Here is a 27157-nt window from a genome sequence, read left to right as displayed (position 1 = left end):
TATCATTTGCAAATGCACATCAAAAGCTATTATTATTCTCTTCCAATGAAGCCTCATGGCAGCTTATGTAGCTTAGACATACCCAAGAATGTATTACACTTGACCATCCATACAAGGATAAAGAAGACCAACCGTGCTCATATTGTAAAGTGTTCCCAACACATTTAGAAAATAAATTATAATTATCAAATCTCATGCCAACCAAAGGAGATAAAGCGAAGGGTAATGACAACTTCGAACAAGAGGGTGAGACCCACTTTGCCACCAATAGCTGGATTTAGAGTTGCACAAATGCAATCACAATTTGGAGAAAAAAAGGCTTGAAAGCTCATAACACAAATTTGTATAGTGGAGTCAATAAAGGATTTTTACAAGACTAAGTATGCCCTAGAGTGAATATATGTGTGCGTGTGTGCGTGCGTGCGTGCATGTGTGTGTGTGTGTGTGTGTGTGTGTGTGTGTGTGTGTGTGTGTGTGTGTGTGTGTGTGTGTGTGTGTGTGTGTGTGTGTGTGTGTGTGTGTGTGTGTGTGTGTGTGTGTGTGTCACGCGTGCGCACGCACAAACAAGGCCAAGAGAAAAAAAAGCCTCCTAATGAGGGAAAAAGCACCTCATGATCCTTAGTTGTTCATAATTGTAACTAGCAAAATATGATAACATGATCTCATCCATTATCAAACACATTTAAACTATTTTGTGGAAGTGGATAATTTAAGAAAAGTGAATGTCTCTACTATATAGATCAAAGCAAGCAACAATGGATGACAAAGTGGAAAACAAAATTACCATTCAATTCTTATACTAAAATTACTTGTGTTTGGGCTCGACTTTTCTATGCAGAAGTCAAAGCTTTGCATGGGAAGGTTAGCTTACTCCAAGTCGAATTAAGCTCTACACAAAGGCCTTGGAGGCCCCTACAAGAATTGAACTAGTGTCTTCAATATGAAAAGGCGAGCCATTGAAAGACCAAGTATTGATGAGCCACATCCCCTCCAAACTCGGTTTCCAATAACCAATTGCCAAAGGAAGGACAATGCAAGCAAATTTGTGTAAGAAAATGGCTTCGAATCGGGTTTTAAGACATTCTTCTCTCCCGGTGTTCACGGACAAGTTCTCTTCATCCTGCAATTGGTTCAAACTCCAATAAAACCCTTCCCAACACATTTTGAAAAGGAAAAGGCTCTTGTGCATATACTTTTGGGCTCTCTAAAAGCATGAGGAGGAAAAAAAACAAAATTGAAAACTCTTCAATCTTCCATAAGAACTATGATTCAACTAAACATATTTCCTAAGCCATACTCTTCTATTCGATTGCCAATCGTAAGTTTTATGAATAGTCTTTATATTTTGTAATAACATAATATTCAAGAACAATACTATAGGTTTAAAACCCTTCTATAATAAGGTTGCTTTACTCTCACTGGCACTCAAGGGAGGTAGTCGTACTATATATATAACATTGATCTTCCTCATGCTCCAAACATCTTATCATGTCCACATTTTTTTGCACCTACATGCTAGAAGCCATGTCCCTTAATACACACATACATGATTAGATATAGATTGCGAAGCATATGGAGCATTCAAATCACGTACAACAAAAAGTTTTCATTGTATTGTTAACCCTTTAAAGAAACCAAAGGGAATTCAATGGGTGGAGCTCATTGTGCAAAGATTATACCATTCTGACCCCCTAACTTTCTACAAAGTGCATTCTACTTCAAGCCATCTTCGTTAAATCAATGTGCATCCTCAAACTCCATCCATTTCTTGAAGCATCTCCTCTTCCATAACAATATCTACTCAAATCCTTCCACTGTAGCCCTTATCACTCACTCCTAGCTTGCTTTCATGTACTCCAACAAAACCTCCACTTCTTCCACAACATCATAGCTAAATGCCCTCCTCTACCATCTCTATTCCCAAACTTTTCTAAGCCACACTCCATTATCAAGCTATTATGCTTGTTGAAGCCCTTCAATCTTATAGCTTGTTAAACCATATATTAAAAGACGTCCGCTTTATGCCTTAATTTAGGAGACCTCAAACTCTTTCTTCGACCCTTACTTTTGCAACTTGGAGTCGAGTGAAAACTTAAGCTTTCCTTGTCCATGCTCATTTATAAAAGCTATGAGTGGATGAATTTAAATTAAGATGATTTCATTTGGATTGTATATCACCATCTACATGGTTTCGGCAACCCTTTTATCCCTTCAATTCAAAATCTTAAGTCTTAAGCCCTCCTTACTCTTTAGGAGTCCACAAACTTAAGGATCAATCTTCTCCTAGCTTCCTCATAACGCTCAACTCAAAGTGATTGGTGTTCGTGTGATTGAATGAATACTTACGTTTTAATGTCACCATTATAACTTTGAACCTTATGCCTGATAATGTGATCCCTCCCCTAGCCTCAAAACTGGATGCTAAGTATGAACTAGAGAATATTTCAAGTCTAAAAGGTTCTACACAGATCTGGACAACCAAATACCAACAATAAGTGGTTATAATCCTAGAGTAAAAATATATTAGTCTTTTGATTACTTTATGCAAACAATGCAGAGCATTGCAGTATCAAAGGCACCTGGAGTGTGACTGCCTTGAGTGAAGGGGCCAAGTAAAACAGCACCACCAAAGCTATCGCAGCATGCCACTGAATTTTCATCCTTTCAGACAGCCCATATTTAGGCACCAAAGATACAAGTTTCTGTTTGCAATTTGGCTTTTGATCAGCATGGTGCGAAAAATGATCAGACCATAGGGGCCAGGATAACCCACAATACACTGGCCCTTTTACCCAACTAACAGAGCTTGCAGGAATGGCTAAAAACAGAATTGGGATTATCACTCTTGGCAGTTGGTACTACCAATGGATTACTCATCTACAACAGGTTTTGGCATCGTAACTATACTGAACCTGCACATATTTATAGTTTCCCACAAAAAGCTCCCACAAAAGTTCTCAATTCTTCGCAATTTCACTACTTTCTGGCTTCCGATAAGCTCCTTTCATTCACTACTAAAGGCGCCCTCCAAAATAACGAAAAAATCAATTCAGTTCCTCAATGTTGCATGCAATTCAATGTTATGGCATCTAGAGAAAAGTTAATGCTGTCAGCTTCATGAATCAAGGTGATGTTGACATTAGTGGAAAATGTAAACAACAGACTGCAGGATACATTTGACTGCAACCACTAAAAGTATGGCTCTTGCTGAGACAAGTCACTAACTCCTAAGCAACCCAGTCAGAATGAACTGCTGCCCAGCAATTTAGCCTTCTCCTTGTCCACCACACTTATAGCCTTACCATATCCTTTTCCTATCCCTTCCCTCCCACACCAAGAAGTCTTGGAGTTCAATGTCAACTGCCTCCAAAGCTTATGTAAGAGTACAAAAAGATCAGAAATCTTCAAGGTTTTTCTTTAACTGCTATCTTCAAAATCTCAAGCAATTAAGAGAAAACTGCAAAAAGGAAGTTAAGAGAGTTCCGACTTGTCAATAGAGATTTTCAATGGATATCAGAGCAGTAGAAATGTAGTAGCCTATCCCCTCATTATATCAAGCATATTAGCACAACACGAGTCACTAGCATTTGTCACTTCAGGAGAGCAGAGCTTAGCAGTTCAAACAAACTTAAACAACCACCGGGCTAAAGTGTATGGGAGTGCTTGAAGGTCTGCATTTGTCATTTCAGGACAGCAGAGCTCAATGACCGAGCTATGTTGTATGGAAGTGCTTGAATGTCGGGGTCTGCATTCAACAGGTCACATTACCAATGTGTTGTTTTCTCTTAAGGGCTGCATTGACCTGAATGACAGTTCTCACCTCAAAACCACACTCAAAGCAGTTCAGTTGTGTTGATAATTTTAACAGGGTAATAAGGGCAGAAATCTGTCACATGAAAAACCATAAAAATAGTAGATGAACTACTATCTGTATAAGAGCATGTCAGTATTCCATTGGACTTGGTACATCTATTAAGCAATTAAATGAAAGCATATTGAAGTTCATTTTTCTCATGTCAATGTGCCCCATTTTTCCTGTTGCCCATAACTGTTTCTGCAAACGTCAAGCTTAGCCATCTTATGAACTGGGACTGATGGAATTGCTCTCCTCTGAGCTTTCCACCTCCAAATCATACTTATATAATGTTCAAAGCATTTGAAAAGCACGCACAACAAATGCAACATGATCAGCACAAAACACTAGGGCAACTGCAAGAATAGCATCAAAATGCACAAAACAACACACTCAGAAGAAAATCAGAATGTGCGAATAGCAGGTTTCTGTCCTGAATATCCCATTCTGAGCTAGTTAGTGCAACAGCTCAGTCACAAACAAACGTTTGCTCAGAAAGTTTAATGGGATTTTCTGTCACAAACTCAAATGAATCGTTGAGTTTGTCACCCTAACCCTGAACCGAGCAATCTACAGAGACTATTTTGCACTTAAAGAATGACTACCACTTCATAGAGGAAGTTCTCCACTATCTGCAATAGTCACTTTCCGCTTAGGAGACCCACTTTGAGTGCCCTCTGCTTCCACTTTATACACCACATCCATCCCACTTATAACCTTTCCAAACACCACATGCCGACCATCCAACCTGCCAAATTAGTAGTAGAAGCAAAATGTCAACAGCAATAGAAAGCAAGCACTGCAGACAGGTTGACATTTACTCACCAACTTGTTTTAACTGTAGTTATGAAAAATTGAGACCCATTGGTATTGGGACCCGCATTGGCCATGGATAAAACACCTGTGCCAATTACCACAAACGACTTCCAATGATTCATAATGCTATATCCAGAAATGCCAGACATTACAGAGATTATTCAGACACAACAAAGGATATCTGGAACACTGCAAGTGCACACTATTCCCTGGAGGTCCATACTTCCATTAGTAGCCAAGAATAGCAAATCTATCACCCAGTCCAACCAGCAGATTTATTCACCTGGACCAGTATGCTTGAGCTTGAAATTCTCATCTGCGAACTTCGTTCCATAAATGGACTCCCCACCTCTACCATCACCAAGGGTGAAGTCACCACCCTGAATCATGAAGCTTGGAATAATTCGATGAAATTTTGATCCCTTGAAATGGAGTGGGTTACCACTGGCTCCTGTTCCTTTTTCCCCTGCATTAAAGATATAATGCATCAACTAAACATTGAAATGACTATCTGATTAACTATAGTGCATCTTGTATAGCACCTGCCAAACCCCATGGTAGAGCCTTTACACAACATTCTCACCCCAACATTGCTTTTTTTAGTCCATGTGCCTGTATGCCATACTATGAAAGTCGAACCCCAAGTCCCTTCGCAATGATCAGCCCAGGAACTCACCCCAAGATCCCCACTCACTCCCCTGCACCACTTTCCCACCTCCTTCCCATGGTATTCACCTCCCGAATCAAGATATTACCATAGCCCTCATAGGATAACTGTTGCAAAACATTTGTGTATAACAGACAGACAAGACAACTGCAATCCAACATCTTCCTATGTATGGGCTACAGTTCTACAACTCTCTCCACATGTTTTCATCCTCCCAAGAACTTATTAACTCCTTGGTGGATCATATTTTATATAGGCCTATTAGTCACCTCAGATTGCTTGCAACTAATCTCCAGACATTGCTGATTGTCTGATAGATAAATAGCAGTGAATGGAGATAACTCTGGAGTAAAGAATGCAGTGAATGGAGATAACCCCGGAGTAAAGGATAAGGGTGACTAATATTAACGATCTGATGTAGGACAGCATTTGAGAAAGACAGACAGACATAGAGAGAGACACACACAAAGTGGGATGCTCCGTATCCTCTTAACATAAGTCATTAAGCGAAAAAAGATGTATAGATACCTGTGCAGAGCACCCGGAAATTTTCTGGAAAAACCAACCAAAAGAAAAATAAAATTAGATTGTTTTGAAAAAGTTAGTCCTGTTAGAAAAAGATGTGCACAAAAAACATCTAATAAATGACATAACAAGTGCAATTCGTTCTCACATGTAAACAAGCCTATCTGAAAGCTTGCCTGGGTGAAGGCCTGGCATACAGTTAACATGGACTATATTTCATTTTTAAAAACGTCATTTCAAGCTGGAGGGAATCACAACATCGTGCTCATGTGCCAGGAAAGTACATGTGCAGACAGCATGTGATACGCTTCCTTATAGAAACGTTCAGAATTATGCCTTGTTAATGCCTAGGTTTGATAACCACCTTTTGCTGAATTTATACATCAAAAATTTGGATTTGCAGAAATGCTACTGCAATCATATATTTGACAGAGCTACAAATGAGTAAACCTGCAGTCTTTGGTACCGCTTTCCCATACAAGCCCATCACAACTCGCCCTGATAATGCAAAGAAAATGTTGAGCAGACTACAAATTCAGTAAGAGTTATTTTAAGCAAATGAACATCTTCCTAAGTTTTGATAAAATAAGGCTGTTGCAGCTCCAGTATGAAAGCGGTGGCTTGGGGTATACTTACAAATTTGAACAAAATTCAAATAACCATCTTCCTTAATACTTATTTAGAGAAGTAAGACAGGAACAGAGATCATTATAGCTGCATTAGAAACTAGTAAAGGAACCTACGCTAACATGATAAGACTTGTTGCAATACAAGGAAAGGCTGCAACCTACAAGTAAAAATCACAGTAGATGTCACAACACAACAAAAAGAGAGCTTGTATCCGTTTTAGTAAATATATGTATTTGATTACTTATTGAATTGGCTTGCCTCTATGGTTAATAGATATCCAAAATAGTGTGTTCGATTTGGCCACCACCTATATGAGCCAATTGGATGCTTGTGACAAATACTCAAGCATATCAAGGTCAAATGTACACACAAAAAGGTTAATGGCAGAATAGACAATTACAATCAGCACGATGTCATGGTTATTAAAGTTTGTGCAAGGAAGGTATAGGTAGGCTGATAGGTATTCAAAAGAGCTTTCACATGATACCCCTATCGGGGCATCCCTAAATCTTAGGAGGTCCCTAATTTAAAGAGTTTTGGATTGTCCTAAAACTCCTAATCCTAAAATATACTTATGACATTCTAAAAATAGATAGTTTTATGCATAATATCCCTGACCATATCACAGCCCAAAACAAAAACACTGAATCACCATTTCGGGCAATCCACCATCCTGTGGAAAAACAGGTTTACCCAAAAAGAGTTTTCACGCCTTTTCTCCTCATCTTCTTTGTGCAATTCACTTTGTTTCCTGCTCGCATCCTTCTCTTGCTTGCTCACAACAAGCAAGCCCTCCTTAGCTGCCTCCTCCCTTTCTTCACTCCTCCTCCTCCTCCTCCTCCTCCTCCTTCCTTCTTTCGATCCTCTTCCTCCTTTCTTCCTTCCTTCCATCCTCCTCTTTCTTCTTCTTCTTGCTCCTTTCTTCCTTCCTTCCTTCTTAGTACTTATAATTCAGTCTTCAAATGATTCATGAGTCACAACTTTTGACCTAAAATAAGTGTTACATGCTGAATTAGCCTCTTAAACGTCCCAAAAAGTACTTAATTAATAAAAACCCTAAAATGGTTTGTGGTTCAAGAGAGTTTTAAAACAATGCACGATACGAGGTCCCGAAACTTTCTATAAATAGGTAGGCTACCCTCCGTTCAACCTTATCTCGTTTTTACAAGTTTCAAGCCCTCTACTTCACTGCCCACACCCCGTTTGCAAAGAGCATCTCAATTCAAGCTGTCTCTTTCTGGCTACTACCATTTAGCACCTCTTCCCAACCTCCACTTTGCAGATTTCTCACCTTCCAACCATTGCCTTGCTGATCCACCTCCACTACAGCTGTGTTTGCAGCTTGGAAGCCTGTCCCACCCTTGGCAGCTGCATCTGGATAATAGCCGAAAAATAGGAATTCCCAGCACCAGGTCGGCTGCATTTAAGGCAGCCGACTGCAAAAAAACTGGCCGACTGCACAGAACTGCAGTCCAACTGTACCTGTGCCACGTAGCACCTGTCTGCCCTGCTGATGTGGCATCCTGCCGTACTGTGCTGACGTGTCTGTCTACTGCCGTACGCTGCTGATGTGGCATTGCAATCCGGCTGTCCAGGAAATGACTGTCTAACACCCCCCCTCAGATCTTGGACAGGTCAAGAGACTGAGGGATCTGGAATGCTGCCGAAGAAGAGCCTGGGGAAGCACCTTTGTGAACAAATCTGCAAGATTATCCTCCATCTTGCAATACTCCACATCAATGGTCCCATCCAGAAGCTTCTCCCGAATGAAGTGATACTGGATCTCAATGTGCTTTGTCCGGGCATGGAATACAGGATTCCGTACCAAGACAATGCAACTCTCATTGTCGCACCGCAGAAGAGTAGGACGAGGCTGAGGGCAGCCAAGCTCCTCCAACAATCTCCGAAGCCACACAACCTCACATGTGGTGGATGATGCAGCCCGATATTCCGCCTCAGTAGAAGAAAGGGCGACTGTGGGCTGCTTCTTGCTACTCCAAGAGATAACACATGTATTCAAGGTAAAACAATAGCCTGTAGTAGACCGTCGGTGGTCCACATCGCAAGCCCAATCCGAGTCTCTCCAATCTGCAAGAACCAAATCTGAAGCATCTGGACCTACGGGATAAAAAATATTTAAGTCAGAGGTCCCCCTCAAATACCGAAGAATCCTCAGGGCAGCCTACCAATGCACATGTTTGAGTTCCGTCATAAACCCTGCCAAAAGACCCACATCAATACAAACATCAACACAAGTGTTGAGAAGCCAAATCAAGGATCCAATCAACTGACAGTAGCGTGAAGCATCCATCACGGGAGAATTTGAGTGTGAAGTGGCCTTCCAATTCGAATCCATAGGAGTAGTAATGGGCCGACAAGTCTCCATCTCAAAAGTCACCAAGAGCTCCTGAATGTACCTCTGCTGAGAGATGAAAATCCCCCTCTGAGACTGATAAATCTCATGACCCAAGAAGAAATGAAGAAGCCCCAAATCCGTCATCTCGAATGCCTAATGTAAAGTTGTCTTGGTTTCTCGGACCTTCTATGCATGATCACCTGTCAAAATCAAATCATCAACATACAACACAAACAACACACGACCAACCTCAGAAGTGTGTACATAAAGCTGCGGATCGGCCGTAGAGCGCCAATATCCCAACTTCAACTGAAGAAACGAGTCAATCTTCTCGTCCCATGCACAAGAGCCTGCTTGAGGCCATACAAGACCTTCTTCAACCTGTAAACTTTCCTATCCGAGGATCCAAAGCCAAGAGGCTGCTCAACATAGATCTCCTTCTGCAAGTCCCCATTAAGAAAGACCGACTTCACATCCAACTGATAAACAAGCTATCTCCTATGGCCAGCAAAGGCAAGAACAGCTTGAATAGTCGCCATATGAGTAGTGGGGGCAAAAGTATCATGGAAATTAATGCCTGGGCGCTGAGCAAAACCTTTAGCAACAAGGCGAGCCTTGTGCTTGTCCAAAGAACCATCGCTAAGGTACTTGGTCTTGAAGACCCACTTGACACCAATCACCTTCTTGTGAGAGGGACGAGGCACAAGAGACCAAGTGCCATTCCTCTCAATAGTCTCCAACTCGGCTTCCATGGACTTCCACCAATGATCAAACTGCAAAGCCTCCTTCACGGAAGTGGGCTCTCGATCCTGCATAACACGGGTCAGCAAACAAGCTCTGAAGAATGTGTCTGGTTCCTCTATGACCTCCACAGTCCATCCTGCTGTTCCCACTCCTCAAGGACCCCCTCGATCCCTGAATCTCGAAGGGTGTCACGGGCCCAACAAGGAGGACCGAACCTCTCCCCATTGCTCTCCATCTACTGAAGACTCAAGAGCATCCATCGGTGGAAGCTCCTCGAGGGTGGCGGGTGGAACAGAAGACTCTGAATCAGAAGAAGAATCTCCATCAAGAGGCTCTGGCTCCAAAGAAACTGTCTCGGAAGCCCAACTCTCCTCTGGATCGCCAAGGACGAGGTGCTCCTCACCCCCCTTTGTGGCCGAAACTTCCACGAACCGCACATCTCAGCTCGTGTAGACAGCCCGCTTGACGGGATGAAACAAACAATAACCTTGAGATTGGGAGCTATAGCCAACAAAAACCTGACGTCGAGAAGCCACCTCGAACTTATCACGCTGCGTCTTCGGAATGTGCACATAAGCATCACACCCAAAGATCCTGAAATAAGAGACATCGGGCTTAGTCCCGAAGTAAGCCTCAAAAGGTGACATCCTATCTACGGCCGAAGTGGGCAATCGATTAAGGATGTGAACTGCGATAGCCACTGTCTTGGCCCACAAAAACTGAGGTGTCTGTCGGTGCTCCATCATGGGTGCCATCTCGATCACACTTCAGTTCTTCCGCTCCAAAATGCCATTCTCTTGGGGAGTGTTGGTTTAGCAAACTCCCGGTGAATACCCCTACCTACACAAAAACGAGCAAAACTCGTGAGAAATAAATTCACCTCCCTTGTCTGAACGCAAGGTCTTCAGTCGCCGGCCAGAGTGGTTCTTCTCAAAGAGAAGCCAATCCTTGAAGTGAGAGAAAGCCTCCGATTTCAAAGTCAAGAAATAGGCCCAAGTCATCCTACTGCTGTCATCTACGATCAACATGAAGTACAAGCTCCCCTTCAGGGACTCGGTCCTCATCAGGCCACAAAGATCCATAGATACAAGCTCCATGGGTGAAGTAGACTGCCTAGAAGCTTTGTTGGGAATCGCATCCCGATGCAGTTTCCCACGAATGCAGAAGACACATGGTTGATGGCTCACCACTATGTCCGGCAAGCCTCGAACAAACGACCCTCGTGACGCCTTCCGAAGATACTCGTAGTTCAAGTGGCCAAACAGAGCATGCCATAGCTCGAACTGTTTGAGAAGTAAAAAGAAGAGAAGTAAGAGCTGAAGAAGACTTCAATTTGTAGACACCATTCTCCTCATACCCTACAGAGAAAACCTTCCTCGATCCGATCAAGGACTCGAACAGTATCACTGTCAAACTCCACCAAGAGGCCAAGAGAACAAATCTTATGAACCGAAAGTAAATGATACCCCAATCCTGGCACATGCAACACCTCAGAGGTGTGGGTACCACCACGTCCATCTGGAATAAGTTGCATCTCACCCCACGCAACAATAGACACAAAAGAGCTGTCTACAATGAGAATCCACCCATGCGAAGGTCGCAAATGGGCAACACCAATGGAAAAAGGAGTCGTGTGCCTTGAGGCACCACTGTCCACAATCCACTCTCACGCCTAGGGAGCTATCATCGCAGCATCAAAAGTCTTCGGTGTGGAGTCCTCAATGGCTGCTAAGTGTAGAAAAGCAGCTGATGAGGGTGCAGCCACCGCTCCAGAACCCTTCGTGTCCTTCTTCTTGGTATCCTTCTTGTCTTTGTCGGGGCGATCCTTCTTCTAGTGACCGGTCTTTCCACAAATATGGCGAGTCGATTCCTTCTTCTTGTCCTTCTTGGATTTGTTGTCCTCCTTTTTCTTTTGGTCCTTCCCCTTCTTCTCAAAGGCAAAATACAAAGTACAAAGCACAACTTGTTGCAAAAGGATACAAGCAAGAACATGGGATTGACTTTAACGATATCTTCTCTCCTATAGTCAAGATGACTACTTTGCAAACCACATTGGGCTTGGTGGCATGTGAGGATATGAAACAAATGCATAAGGATGTAAAGACTACTTTCTTACATGGTGATCTGCATGGCAACATATATATGCAACAACCAGAAGGCTTTGTGGCCAAAGGGCAAAAAACAATGATATGTAAACTCAACAAAAGCTTGTATGGGCTGAAACAAGCACCATCTGATTTGTATCATAAGTTGGATACATTCATGCAATCTCAAGGATTCAAAAGGAGTCAAGTAGATCGCTACTTATATACCAAGAAGACAACAAATGACAATCTTATTATGTTGGTTTTGTATATGGATGACATGTTGATTGGTGGTAGGGATGTTTATGCTTTGGACACACAAAAGTAAAACCTACACAACAATTTTGACATAAAGAATCTTGGTGAGGCAAATCACATTCTTAGCATACATATACTCAAGGACAAATCAAAAGGTCTTCTTTATCTGTCACAACAGGAGTATGTATCCAAGATTTTGCAGTGTTTCAATAGAGGGTGGAAAAGCAATTGGCATACCATTGCCTCTATATGTGAAACTCAGTGCAAAGGACAGCCCTACATCTGAGGATAAAAAGGCTAAAATGGCTAAGATTCCATATGCTTCACCTACGGATAGCTTGATGTATGCTATGGTTGCTACACATCCTAACATAGCATTTACAATGGGAGTGGTTAGCAAGTACATGGCACATCCTAGTAGAAAGCATTGGGAAGCAGTGAAAGGTATAATGAGATATGTTAAGGACACAAAGGATTTGAGCATCTGCTTTGGCAAGCAAAAGGCATATGTCATTGGCTTTATGGATGCAGACTATGCTGGTCATGTTGACTATAGAAAGTCTACTTCAAGGTATATATTCGTCTTCACAGGAGGAGCAATTTCTTGGATTTTCAATCTACAAAACTGTGTTGCATTGTCTACTATAAAGGCAGAGTATGTGGCTGCCACTAATGCATGCAAGGAGACTTTATGGCTATCATATTTGGTGGGAGGGCTTTGTATTACCGACGCCCCTATACTCCATCGTGATAGTCAAAGTGATATCATGATAGCATGTAACCCCATCTTTCATACAAAGACAAAGCACATATAAGTGAAGTATTACTTTATGAAGGATGTACTTGACAACAAAAGCATTAAGCTTGTCAAGGTACATATAGAAAATAATCTTGCAGATCTCACAAAGGGTCTTCCAACAAAGCGGTTTACTCATTGCCAACAGATGATGGGAGTTGGATAGTATATGTATTTGAGCTTTGTGCATACTTAGACTTAGTTGATTCTTTTCTTCAACCTTAAGGCACACTACCTTTAAGTGGGAGGTGGTTAGAAATAAAGGACCACCATGCCTTTTATGCATGCTCAGGTGTGAAGGCACCCTTAACACTTGTACTTTACATATATCTATTACAAAAACCTAAAAGATATACAACTCATTATACCCATACATCGTGCATCTCACACTCTCTACTCTCTATTGCTGCTTACATTTTTCTCTCTCTGCCATTGTCATCACTAACCATTGCATCTCCACTACGCATCCGACGCTTCAACTTCCATCAAAGTACTCTACATCAAATTCTTACATCAACATTAGCGGTACCCTACATTTGGGCTCCATTCTCATAGGACAAATCTCTCCCTCAACCTACTCCCATAACATATTATGTCCATTGGACAACGTTTGCTCCTTGAGCCTACAACTTTTGATCTCTTCCTCACACTTTCATTATTCATTTAGCATTCGACATCATTCATCTTCTTCCTCTTCATTGTGTATTGTCTTGGTGAATTATATTAGTCATGTTTGTAATACAAAGCCTAGTGTATCCTCACAACACATGCACAGTATTATAAATTAGAAACCAAGGGGGGATATGGCTCTCTCTTTCCTATGATGGAGCAAACCCTTCTACACCTTAGTGCTTTGTCTTTTGTACCTATTGTTTCAAAGGTTTCTTTGATTTTGTGTGTTGTTGTTCAACACGATTAAAGGCATAAAATAAACAAAGCAACCACTGCAAAGAATAAATCCCTAACCACACCACATACTTCCAAGAATAGCAATAGATACCCCAGAATTACTCTTGATACAAGTACCAATGTGACAAGATCTCTTAGTTGATTGTAACTCACAACTAAACTATAAATCACAACTATCCATTCTAATACCACAACTATCCATTCTAATACCACAACAATCCAAAGAGCAACAGCATATAAACCCCATCCACATTACATCATGCTTGATTGAACCCCTTCTTTTATGATTCACTTATGGCCCATTTTACATAAGGCCTTCAAACCTAATGCTTTTTTTTCATTTTTCACATTATTGCCTTTAGAACCAATCAAGCCACAAGTATGGATGGTGGAAGCGTGGTTGCAATCTCAACAACTGAAACTTGTAGAACTTAGTATATGCACATGCACAAAACAAAACAAGTATCTCCATACTTGTTTTCAACAAGGAATGGGTTGTTATGTATGTGCGATCATCACCAAGAGCACCTATATTTAAGCTTGGGTAGCAACTTTGCAATCATCTTACAACTCCATCAAGGTATTGAATATTGTGGTTCATTTTGAGAAAACAATTGTAGGAAATCTAGAATTCTCAACATAGCATTAATTACCATTGTTAAACCTATTTGGCTCAAATAACTTTTAGTAAATCTACATGTTGTATAGTAGTAATGTTGCATACAAACAGTTTCATATAGGTCCAACCCTACAAAACTATTACACATTAATAGAACTATAATTCAAGGCTCAAAAGTGACAATAAGGTCAATGTCTCTTATGTAAGCTATAAGTAGTATTCTTTTAAAGGTGATGGACACATTTATAAATTCATTCATATTGTTACCCTGCTTTATTTGTTGATATTTGATTGCTTCTTCTTGTCTCTAGCTCACTCTTTATACCTTATGTAAGCTCTTAAAAGATATACATCAACATATACTTATCAATTTTCAAGGCTCAAATTGTCATCTATAAGTAGTATTCTTTTAAAGGTGATGGACACATTTATAAAATCATTCATATTGTTACCCTGCTTTATTTGTTGATATTTGATTGATTCTTCTTCTCTAGCTCGCTCTTTATACCTTATGTAAGCTCTTAAAAGATATACATCAACATACACTTATCAATCTTCGAGGCTCAAATTGTCATCTACAATAGCCCTAAAATGTCAAAGCAAATCCAAATAAAACTAACCAATTCATGAAGCTTGAATACAAGTTCAAGCAACAAATATATCATGAGCAATATTCAACTATTCTACTTGACAATTATCAAGCTGATGAAAAGTTAAAACTACCATCTTTTCCATCAATTTTAATGTCAAAATAGACCTTAAGATTTATCAGTTCAATTTTTAGCAAGGGCATAATAAGTAAAAATTACCAGCTGGTTTTCCATCAATTTCAATATCGAAGTAGACCTTATGTGTTATTTCCTCCAAAGGTTCATGCTTAGCCTGAGATTTTATGAAATGTTGATTGAATCAAAAAGATTGCAACAAAAATCTTGAAATATAAATCTTGAATTGAACATTTCCTATATACTTGGGAACCACTCAAATGTGGGAAACATGTATGCAAACACTTAATAAGGAATGAGTAAGTTAATTTGGCATAAACAAATAGCACTTCACTAGTTCCCCCACATAAAGTGCCTCAATGAAGACATTAAGATCCTAGATTGCAACAAAAATAAATCACAAAAATGTTATACAAAGCATAATATTGAGCAAATTTGGAGTTATTTAACCCTTGATGCCCAATGTCTTGACCCAAGAGGACCTTATTAACAATGGCTTTTAAAGAAGGCTTTTGTATATAATTTAGCCAAGTGGTCGAATCGTTAAATCATCTAGATTGAAATAACTATGTTCAAACTTGATTCACTATGCTATGAGACTCTAGGTACCAAGGAGAAAACGAAGCTCCAATAAAGCTTCACACAGATCTTGCAAAGACTTAACTAACACAATTCACAAACTGTCAAAACTCGATAAGAGGCTCCCAACTCTGGCTTAAAATCCCCTAACCACATTATATCAATATTATTTTTATGTAACCATTCATTCATCCACTTTGCATGAGAATATGAATGATTCTTAACTTCACAAAAAATTGTTTCACTATTTGATAATAACATTCAACCATCCACTTTGCATTTGAATATGAATAATCACCAACTTTCACAATAAATCGTTTCACCATATATTCACAAGGATCTTTACCCCAACAAAACAAACATTGGTTTTGTTAAGATAACTTATCCATTTCATATCTTTCTAAAATTCATTGGTTCCTTACAAGAGACATAATTGGATGGCAGCAATTGTTGGGTGTAAACACCCTTTACGCGCTCTCCCGTGTATATATTGCTTCACACATGTGAACTCACCCTAGCGGGTGTAAGTGTACCGTACCCTAAAATAAATACATTCTTTTATTCTTTGTGTGTACCACACTGGTACACACCTCTCACTCTATCTCATTATTCAACACTATTCAATTCTAGGTCATTGAGTTCCTCAATGTGTCTGCTCTTAGCTCTCTTTCTCTATCTGCTTCCTTTTTGACTCTACAAACTGGAATCAGAACTGCCATGGTTCTAGCAGGCCATAGGCAATAGTCACCAACTGCAAGTGTGGCAAGGCAACAACAACTGTCAGACTCAAGTTACACGTAGGAGTGTTACAGGCGTACAGTCTGGGGATTGTTGAAGAGCAGGCAACCAATCAACAGCACATGAGGGAGCAAATAGTTGACGGTGACCAGTGTGACAGGCGCAAGACCAATGACAGGGTCAAGTACAATCGATGGACTGACGACCAGTGACGGACTAACGACCAGCAACTAGCAACTGCGACGTGTCGGACGACTGGAGGAGGCGTGTATCAAACACGTACATGTAATGGGCGACAGGATGTCAGGCAACACGGACGATGGCCAAGTCAACACCCCCAGTACTTTCTTTTTCTTAAAATCACAAAATTTCGGTTAGATTTATTCCCCCCTCTTCCGAGTGTTCACGTGAGCAAGCACAGAGCCCGAATTTATGCAAATTTCCCCCTTAAAATTTGGGGCTTTTCCTAGATTTGGTGCCTGACACATATTTCAGTGACTTTTGAACCATAAATTGCAGACATTGAGTGCACAAGCCTCGAAAATTTTAAGGATTTTCAAATGCAAGTGAAATTTTTACTTGGTTGAGCCAATTTCTTGGAAATTGTGCACTCTTAGGACCCCAAAATTTGGGGCTTTTGCCAATGTCGTGAAATTTCTACAACATTAGCCCATAATTGATACTCGCGAAGATGTATTTATGCAATTGGAGCAGATTCACTACAGAAATTTTGGGGCTTTTCACATTGGTGATATATTTTTGAGTCGTTTTGAGACTGGACAGTAAAATTTGCAACAAATTCACAATTGAGTGGGAGTCTTTTGAGTTTTGGATGCTTCAAATGTCGAAAAAGGACAGCTTTTCTTGGTACATGTATGGCTGAATACTCATTATGCAGTGAAACAATGGTAAATACAGCATTTGGGTCATTGCATTTGGGAATTTTGGTGATGTATTACTGAAGTGGGAGTTGTCTTTAATGCAAATATATCAGTTTTAATTCATGTATATGCTATAATCAGTACTTGAAACTGAAATTACAGCTAAATATCTACTTCTTGGACACCTTAGAAGTACAAGAGTGTCTACTTGCTGTTACAATTCAGCAACCTTGCTATTGGTTGAAAGCATTCACCCCTTTATTGCAATTGTATATTGCTGAAGATGACTGGCAGTGCATCTACATCTGACACAAAGAATCTCTTTGAGATTCATAAATTCGATGGCAATGGTTTTGATCTTTGGAAATATCTATGCAGGGTATTCTCTTTCTAAAGGATTGTGATGATGTTTTACAAGAACATAAGCATGTTGCTTTGTCAAATGAGGATTGGGCTAAAATGAATAAAAAGACCATTACTTACATTAAAATGGCCGTCACACATAGTATCTTGGTTGATATAAAGGGGCTTGATACTGCCTATGTAGTTTGGGAGAAACTCAAGGCTACTTATGAGAATACAACTCTTGTCAATTAGGTACGTCTCATGCGGAAGTTGATCAACTTGAAGCTTGATGAGTCCAAGCCTGTCTCAGAGCATTTGAATGCTTTCACTAGTATTTTGAGTTAGTTATAGGATGTAGGTTTGCCAGCTTTTGATCCTAAATTGAGGGCTATCTTCTTGCTCATGACCTTGCTTGATTCATGGAAAGCATTGGTTGTGTCATTGAGCAATAACCCCAACTAGACATTTGATGGTGTGGGTGGTTTTATTCTAAATGAAGAGATTAGATACAAGGTAAGTAGGGAAAATAATGGATCAGTCTACGATGTAAGAGGAACTGAAAAAAGATATAATGCTGCAAATAAAAACAAAAATCGCAGCAAAAGCAAGGAAAAACAACAAGATGTAACTTGTTATCAATGTGGTCGCAAGGGGCATAAAAAGCCGGATTGCAGGTACTTTAAAAAGGAACAAGAACGCAAGAAGCAGACTGATGCAAAAGGCAAAAAGAATAACGAGGATGGCAGCTCTACCCCTAAAGAGATAGAAAAAGCAAATGTGGTATCTAGTGTTGTTATTGAGGAAATAGAAGATGATAAAGATGTTGATTTGCTGGTTGTATTTTCAGATCCGCTTGCTATGCTAGTGGAGGACATGCATATAACTAAAACAGATGTGACAGATGCTTTCTTGTCAGCTCATGATGGTTTGTCACAATCGTGGATTGTTAACAACAGTGCTTCTTTTCATGTAACTCCATCTTTGAAGTGTTTTTCTACTTATGCAAAAGGTAATCTTGGAAAAGTCTACCTTGGTAATAATCATGCATGTGATATTGAAGGAATGGACATCATACATCTAGCTCTAGAAAATCGTCTAGAATTGATTCTTCATGATATTAGGTGTGTACCTGGCATCAAGAAGAGCTTGCTTTCTGTTGGGCAGCTTGACAGCAAAGGTTACTTCACTACTTTTGGTGGTGGTATGTGGAAAATATAGAAAATATCTATGCCAGTCACTAGAGATGGTAAAAAGGGGACTCTGTCTTATCTCTATTGCAAGGCACTTCCTAGAAAATTTATTACAGTTGCTGAACAGTCACATATGGAAGTTATGGCACAAGCGTCTTGGACACATGAGCCAAAAGGGTTTGCAAGTACTCTCTTCACTTAGAAGAGTTGATGTTAAAAACGCAAAGCTTGACTTTTGTAATGATTGTGTTCTTGGTAAACATGTAAAGAGCCCATACTCTCATGGAGCCTCTAGAAAGACATGTATCTTGGACTTAGTCCATTCTGATGTTTGCACCATGCCAATAAAAACTCATAGTAGTTTCTATTATTTTGTGTCTTTTATTGATAACCATTCTAGGAAGCTATGGGTCCACTTGCTTAAGCAAAAAAGTGAGGCATTGGAAGCTTTTAAAAGATTTTATGCATTGGTTGATACTCAAAAGGGCTTAAAGTTAAAATGCATAAGATAATGGGAAAGAGTATATATGTAAAAAATTCAATAAGTTTCATGATGAAAATGGAATTAAACGAGAGCTTACATCTCCTAACAATCCATCATCTAATTGTGTGGCTGAGCGAATGAGTCGCACATTATCTGAGAAGATTCGATACATGCTATTCACAGCTAATCTCTCGCAATCATTTTAGGGAGAGGCAATTAAAACCGCGGTACATATTTGCAACCGATCTCCAAATCGTGCACTTGACAGTGACATCCCTGAAGAGGTTTGGTTTGGCAAACCTGCTTCATATGACCACTTAAGAGTCTTCGGCTGCAAATGCTATGTACACGTACCTGTTGATAGCAGAACCAAACTTGACATGAAATCTCATAAAGGTATCTTCATGGTTTATGGAGATGAAGGTGAAATGGGCTATAGAATTTGGGTTCCAAGCATGAAAAAGGTGCTACGCAACCGAGATGTGGTATTTAATGAATCAAAGCTGCTGAAAAATGTCACATCTAATGACTCAAACACAAAGAAAGTTAAATTTCAGCATGATCAATTACTTAAGCAACCATTAGTCACTGAAAATTCAGCTCCTTTTGATGCTTGCTGATTATGACAATCAGCATATCATTATTGAGCTAGATGAAAATGGGCAACTAGGGGACGCTGAACATCAACTTGAGCACCAAAATCAGCATGCTGAAAATGAATTACAGCAGCCTGAAATTGTATTACAGCAACCTAAACATGCAATTCAACAACCAAACAATGAGATCATTGAAAAATATCACATCTAACGACTCAGACACAAAGAAAGTTAAATTTCAGCATGATCAATTACTTAAGCAACCATTAGCCACTGAAAATTCAGCTCCTTTTGATGCTGATTATGACAATCAGCATATCATTATTGAGCTAGATGAAAATGGGCAGCTAGGGGATGCTGAACATCAACTTGAGCACCAAAATCAGCATGCTGAAAATGAATTACAGCAACCTGAAATTGTATTACAACAACCTGAACATGCAGTTCAGCAACCAAACAATGAGATCATTGACATTCCCTTGGATGTGGATCCATTACCTAATAACACAAATCATTGGATAAGAATGTCTACACGTGTTAGAAGACCTATAGAAAGATTTGATCCTTCTTTGGGCTACATTTTGCTCACAAATGAAGGTGAGTCTCTTACGTACAAAGAGGCCTTATCATGTAAGTTAAAGAAAAAGTGGGAGCTAGCTATGCAGGAAAAAATGAAGTCATTGTATCAAAATGATACTTGGAATTTAGTTACATTGCCCAAGGATAGAAAAGCTATTCCTAACAAATGGGTCTATAAAATCAAATGTGTGGATGGCAAGCCCAAATACAAAGCCAAACTTGTGGCTAAGGGCTATACACAAAAGGAGGGCATTGATTTTCAAGAAGTGTTTTCTCTTGTTATCAAAATGACCGCTCTTCGAGTGTTATTTGCCATTGTAGCAACTATGGATCTTGAACTTGATTAGATGGATATTAGAACTGCATTTCTACGTGGTGATCTGAAAGATTAACTGTACATGAAATAGCCCGAAGACTTTGTTACACAAGGAAATGAGCATTTGGTTTCCTAATGTGACAACCCTCTTGATGGCTATTTTAAATAACAGTAGGCAGATTTGTCCTAGTGATGGGATAATTGCAGTTGTCTTACATCAGAGAATAAGTTCAGTAGCACCAACTACTATACAGATGTAAATGACAGGCTCCAGTCTCACTCGCAATTTCTGCACCAGGCACAGTCAGGCAATACAAATGTCATAAGTGGTGGGCTCCCGTCTCACCCACGAACTGTGAGTCAGGCACAATCAGGCATTAAAAATGCCTCCAGTGCCACCTGTTGCTCCTGATCCTCCTCAGACACAAAAGCAAGTCAAGCAGAGTGGGAGATGACAGTATCACTACAAGAACACCCAAGACACATGGATGTCCAACATGCTTTCTAGTAGTTTGTTGGTCCTACATGCTTTCTATGTGCAAGACACATGAATGTCCTCCATGTCCTACATCCAGGCCCTCCACCTTTAAGATCACAAAAAGAAGCAACGCAGAAGCATCAGGACTCGTGAACACATTCTCCGAAAAGTTTAGGTCCTCTAAGCAGTCTTGCCTTGATCCAGAGCACATTGTCTGAAACTTTTTAGGTCCTCTGAGCAGTCATTCCTCGATGGTGAGCACATTATCTGAAATTTTTTATGTCCTTCGAGCAGTCTTCTAATCAAGAGAAAGTAAGATCGATAACCAATATCCGCGCAATGCTCCACTATAGATATCATTGGAACAATGGTGTTGCCCCCGAAAGAGTTCTGAGAAAGAGACTGGGGGGAACCTGTTTACGAGTGCAAAGAGCAGATTTTGCATTTTGAAGACTGGATCTATACAATAGGGACAAACAGTAAAACATGCTAACCTTTGCTGACACGAGCACAGGGATCAGAGCCAGAGCGGTTAGGAGGACATAGCCGGCAAGCACGAACCTCGTCTGCATCTCGAACCCTTACGCCGTTTGTTCCTTCTCTCTCTCGGGTTTCCTGCTTTTGAGGATTTTGCGGAGTGCAAAAATCCCAACGGGAATATATATACTCTCCCTAAGAAGGGCCACTCGTTGAGGGTTTGCCCTTTCCAAAGTCACACACGTAATGAGCCCATCGGACTTGAGTTCCCTATGCAAATCACACGTCACGCATGGGTAAAATTTACTTGTGTCGGACGCACTATCACATACAACAGCATTGGCTTTCTTTTCTACACGAGAGAGGAGAGCACCTTTTCCTTTAATTATCTAAAGTAAACTCTTATTTCTCAATAAGCATGATATTTGCACGTTTCAATCTAAGCAAACCACTTAACCTAAGGTAACACTAGGTAACTTTTTTTGGGTTGCACCATTGTATAAGCATACGCCCTAAAGGACAATGCTAACAAACATGTTCCCACCAAATTATTGATCACAACCTAGATTGACACTCGTGGTTGATTCTCGAGTTCCTATGACTTCCCAATTTGACTTTGGTTTTGAATCGAAAACCAATATTGGCAATAGGTGAGGATACAATTGGATTGGTTAGGATCTAGATTATTGACACTACTGAGTTAAATTTGTTTGATTTAACTTTTTTTGTACTTGTATACACCTCTTTATGTGTGGGAAATCCGAAAGATATAATTTTTAAGCATTTTTATAACTTTCAATGCCCACTAATATACTATTTCAAACATTAAAAATAGACAAAGTTGCTTTCATTCGTGTGAACAAGTTATCCATGGCCATACCAACTAGTGCTCAAACTGGTTGGGATGTACCAAATGTGGTTCAATTTCATCAATGAAGAGACTTTATGCAATTGATGGAGTACCCTAGAAAACAAGGGTACTTAGTGAACCTAGCAAGTAAAGCAAACATGGCACAATGCAATTGGTTGGCTATTGCATTCGTTTTCAATCATAGACTCCCTTCCTCTCTCTAGTTGTCTAGCCAAGTCGTACTTTGGGACCACACTATTAACCAACATGTGGATGTGACTTTCTATAGTTTATGACCAAGCACCCACTAGCAATTTTGCATGCACATGACTATGTTCTCATATACCTTTGAATCCCCTTTCCAAAATCGTAGGACAAAATAGGGGTCCACTTACTCAAGTGGTAGAGAGACTATCTAAAGTACCCAATGTTATGGATTCATTTCTCTAGCATAGCATGGTGAGGCATCCTTAGAAAATCCATCTTGCAATGGCCTATATTAAAAGTTCCTCATGGTTGGTCACCAAGTAGAATGTGTTTAAAAGGACAAAGCATTGACTCGGTTATAAAGGGGTAACAAGTCCACAATGCTAGCTGCCAACTTCATGTCTCAAATACTACAACTACTAATTGAGTTTCCTTTCTAAATTGCAAATTGATATCTTACAAATAATTTGAATTGATGTTCAACTATGTCCCTAATCACCTCATTCATAGAAATCCTCAAGCCTTTTGCCATAACCGATATGCTCTTATTGCAAGCATGGGGCTTTTTTTTTTATTTAGAAGCAAAGGGTCAACTTAGCAAGTGAAGCAAGGCACATGCTTAGTCAAGGAAGCAAGGAGCATTTTAAGTTAGTTAGACAAAGACAAGAGAAGTGATTGAATCTTGTTTTATTGTGACTTGTTAATAAGCCTTTGGTGCCTCTAATCCTCATCACATAGGATTTGAGTTCAATCTATTTTGAATCAACTCAAGTGAGAACACACTTCAATTCTCTCATTGATGCCACCAGGTAAATATTGCAACCTATGTCTTGTTAATTAGTAATAAGTCTTCTATTTAAGGCTTAAACCTTTGTTTACTTAAAGCAACGAGCTATGTTTGGAGCTCTTTTCACATTGGGAATATGCAAATTGGAATTTGGGCTTGGTTTCATACTTGGATGTAGCTGAATTGGTTCATATTGAACCACTTGAGCGAGAGATTGTGTTCACACTAGTGAAGTGTATAGTCTATGTGTTCTAGATAACTATTTTCACACCAAAGGATCTAAACTAGTTATTTCAAATGAACTACTTCAACCAACAAGTGTTCATGCTATAGAGAATAAATTTGATTTTTTGGAAGGCCTAAAATGTGTTTTGCTTGGAACAAAAGGTTATTGCAAAAAATGAGCATACATTAAGAAGCATTTGGACTACTTTTTGGAAATTAGAATTGGTGTATTCAGCATTGCATTCACTATTGGCTAGCTATTGCAATAAGCACTCAGTTTATAGCTTTCTTGGTATTCTTATTGGTGTAATAAAATCTATCACGTTGCTTCTTGGTTAGCATGTATTACATTGATTATGGCTTCATCAACTACCTTGAAAAGTGCTCTATTTAATATTGAGAAGTTGGATGACACTAATTACTCCTCCTATTGGAAGAAAAAAATTTATGATATTTTGGTACAAAATATACATGTTAAGCCCATCAAATGCAAACTTGTAAAGTCTAAAGGCATGGACTAAGATTGGGACAAAATAGATGAATTTACTCTTCCTCCTATCATATTGATGCTCTCTAAATCATTGTACTTTAATACAACAAACATAGATGGTGGTACATATTGCATATTAAAGGGAGAAACCCAAGTGAGAACTCGAGCAATTAGAAGCAATGGAGATGTGAGCTATGGCAAATGGAGCAAGAGAGCAAGAGAGCAAGAGAGAGAGACTTGAGATATGGGAACTCCAATTGTCACAATGTGTGACCAACCTTCCCTTATTCAAATGTCATTAAAAGAATAAAGAATAGAGTGACAGTGATGGGTGCCCGCCACTTGTAGTGTACAAGTGTGCGGACCTACCACCTTGCAGTGTACTCGTATGTAGGTATTGTCAATGTAGCAATGCACGAGCGGCGTAGGCACAAGTGCCTTTACCCTCGACAACCTCCCACTTCAAGGAAAATGTGCCCTTAGTGAGGAGAGAACAAAAAGAAAGTGACAAAGTACAAATGTATATAAAGTACAACATGATGAGTAAAGACATCATTTCATCCCAATGGCCATCAACTTCCTAAGGAAGGCAAAACACTCAGTTGAGAGACTTTTAGTAAACAGATTTGTAGGATTTTGGTTAGTTGAGATCTTGACAAGCTCAATGGACTTGTCTTTAATGACGTCTTTGATAAAGTGATAACACACCTCAATATGCTTTGTCTTCACATGAATGACTTGATTCTTGGCCAAGTTAAAGGCATTCATAGAATTCAATGCTGTGTAGAGATCACATCAATAATAACAATGTCTGTAACCAAATGGTCTAACCAAAGAGCCTCCTTACAAGTCTTAGTGGTGGCTACAACATACTCCACCTCTGTAGTGGATAGGATTGTGCATTTCTACACCCTAGACATCCAAGAAACAACACCTCTAGCAAAGGTGATGACATAGCAAGAGATGGACTTCTTAAAGTCTACACATCTTGCATAATCAAAGTCAATGTACCCCATAACTCATGTATTCTAGCTATCATAACATATACACATGTCTATAGTGCCCTTAAGGTACCTCATGATACCCTTCATGATATCCCAATGCCATCTACCAGGTATAGCCATATAGCATTGTTTAGCGAGCGGTGATCAAAGATTAGTGTCTCACACAATCCGAAAATGAGACGACAAGGAGTGTTGGTGAAATAATTGACTTTGTCTAAACAACTTTACTTGATGAGAAACTTTGAAAATAAACAACCAAAACACCAACAACAACCCAAAAAACTATGCCTCTTGTAGCCTCAAATACTCAAAATCACACACTAAGTAGAGCATTGACAAACATCAAAGCATTAAGATTTGAGTCCGAGAAAAAACATAACCACTTTGTACCTCTTTGGAGTTGTGATAAAGCATCATGCCTTAAGCATTAGGCTTTTGACAATTTGGTGAACTTCAATCAAATCTCTACATGTTTATGTGTGATGCTCCTCACATAAGAAACAAGAATCGCAATCAAGAGAAGGGCCTCAACTGCTTCACTCTCCCCCCTTCATATAGGTTTTTGTTATTCTCCACATGTGTTTTTTTAGTAAAACCTTAAAGCTTTTCTAACTTATAAAGCATTCTATAAAGCTTTTTAAGCTTTTCATCTTTACCTTCATTTGTTTTTCAAAACACAAGCGTTGTTTCATCAATGTAGACGATAATGCCATCTGAAAAGTGCAACAAATATAGTCTATCAGGGTGTCATCAACCTTGCATGTGCAATCGACCAAACCTCTCTTTAAGCTTCTCATTGATTTTCTTGAGCACATCGAAGCCTTTTACAACCCGCCCAAAAATAGTGTGCTTGCCATCCAAGTGTCAATGTTACCATCCCCAAAAGTAATGTAGAATTAGGAAGCATGGAGGTAGTTGCATGGGCTAGTGCCTGCAACTATTGACACAGGCATAATGCTAAGGCAATCATGCTTGAGACATGAGCTGTTGTAATTAAGGCAAGCAAGCTCATCGTAGAAAGACTTGTACTCTCCGACACAATCATCATCATGATTAGCATGAGTGTCTTGCGACGAGTAGATGTGGAGACAACAGCCATGAGCAAGCTTTGGAAGTTAAGCATGACTAGACTCAAGAAGCCCAACATCCTGCTATCCCCCACCCTCATTACGATTTGTTGCATATATCCACTATCTCCAAGTACCACTATTTGCATTGCTTGCAGCATTGATTGCCAACACATTTGCTTCACCATTAAGCTTTTCCATTTGTTCATTGATTCCAAATTCACCCATTATGAAAATAACAATAGTTGCACTATTAAGAAGCACATCCTAGTCCTCATAGAACACGTTAGTTGCAATCCAAGTCACTTGATCCACCCATGCATCAACATAAAAAAGCTGCTCTGACTTGCTAAGAGAGACAACATCAATCCCTTGAGACTGATGGTGCATTCAAGGAAGAGAATGCAGTCAATGTTAAAGAAATTTCTTAAATAAGTTTTTTGAATAGGCTTAACAAATGCAACTACTAACTTTCGATCAACCTCATTCAGAACCACATACTTTATAACATTGAGATTCAAAGCACCTCACTTAAGTCAATAATTCTGTCATGTGTACCCTATATAACATGTACTCCCTTTTAACATTGCGTGATTTGCCCACCCACGGAGCTTTTCCATAACCCCTTGACATCTAACTATTCTCCTTTATGATACTATCCAAAAGCCAGAGTCTTCCCAATTTGTCTTCAAACCCCCCCTTGAGTTTGGCAAAGAATATGGTTTTCCATAGTTACATGATATTGATTCAATGCAATTGTGTCCTATTCGAAAAAACATGCTTTGAAAATGTACATTGTGCTCAACCATTCACATGATTTGAAAACATGCAAGACAAAAATCCATGCCATGCAATCATATAAGCAATGCTTCACATGAAAAG

General features: G+C 39.7%; 1 protein-coding gene across 1 annotated transcript; it reads right to left on the bottom strand.

Annotated features, from left to right (window-relative positions):
• Window positions 1-4227: 4227 nt before the first annotated feature.
• LOC148031167 (peptidyl-prolyl cis-trans isomerase CYP19-4-like) lies at window positions 4228-21822 on the bottom strand. Its single transcript, XM_087684703.1, has 7 exons — window positions 21663-21822; window positions 15067-15139; window positions 6312-6359; window positions 5865-5888; window positions 4953-5135; window positions 4679-4754; window positions 4228-4601 (listed from the first exon to the last, which is right to left on the bottom strand). Exons 1-7 carry the CDS (start codon window positions 21738-21740, stop codon window positions 4463-4465), a joined length of 621 nt encoding a protein of 206 aa, XP_087540829.1. The 5' UTR covers window positions 21741-21822; the 3' UTR covers window positions 4228-4462.
• Window positions 21823-27157: the final 5335 nt, after the last annotated feature.

The sequence above is a fragment of the Lygodium microphyllum genome, chromosome 9 (assembly GCF_053477565.2).
Source record: "Lygodium microphyllum isolate KBCC chromosome 9, Lygodium_microphyllum_v1.1.10, whole genome shotgun sequence".
Taxonomy (NCBI): Eukaryota; Viridiplantae; Streptophyta; class Polypodiopsida; order Schizaeales; family Lygodiaceae; genus Lygodium; species Lygodium microphyllum.
This window is presented reverse-complemented; position numbering and strand designations above follow the sequence as displayed.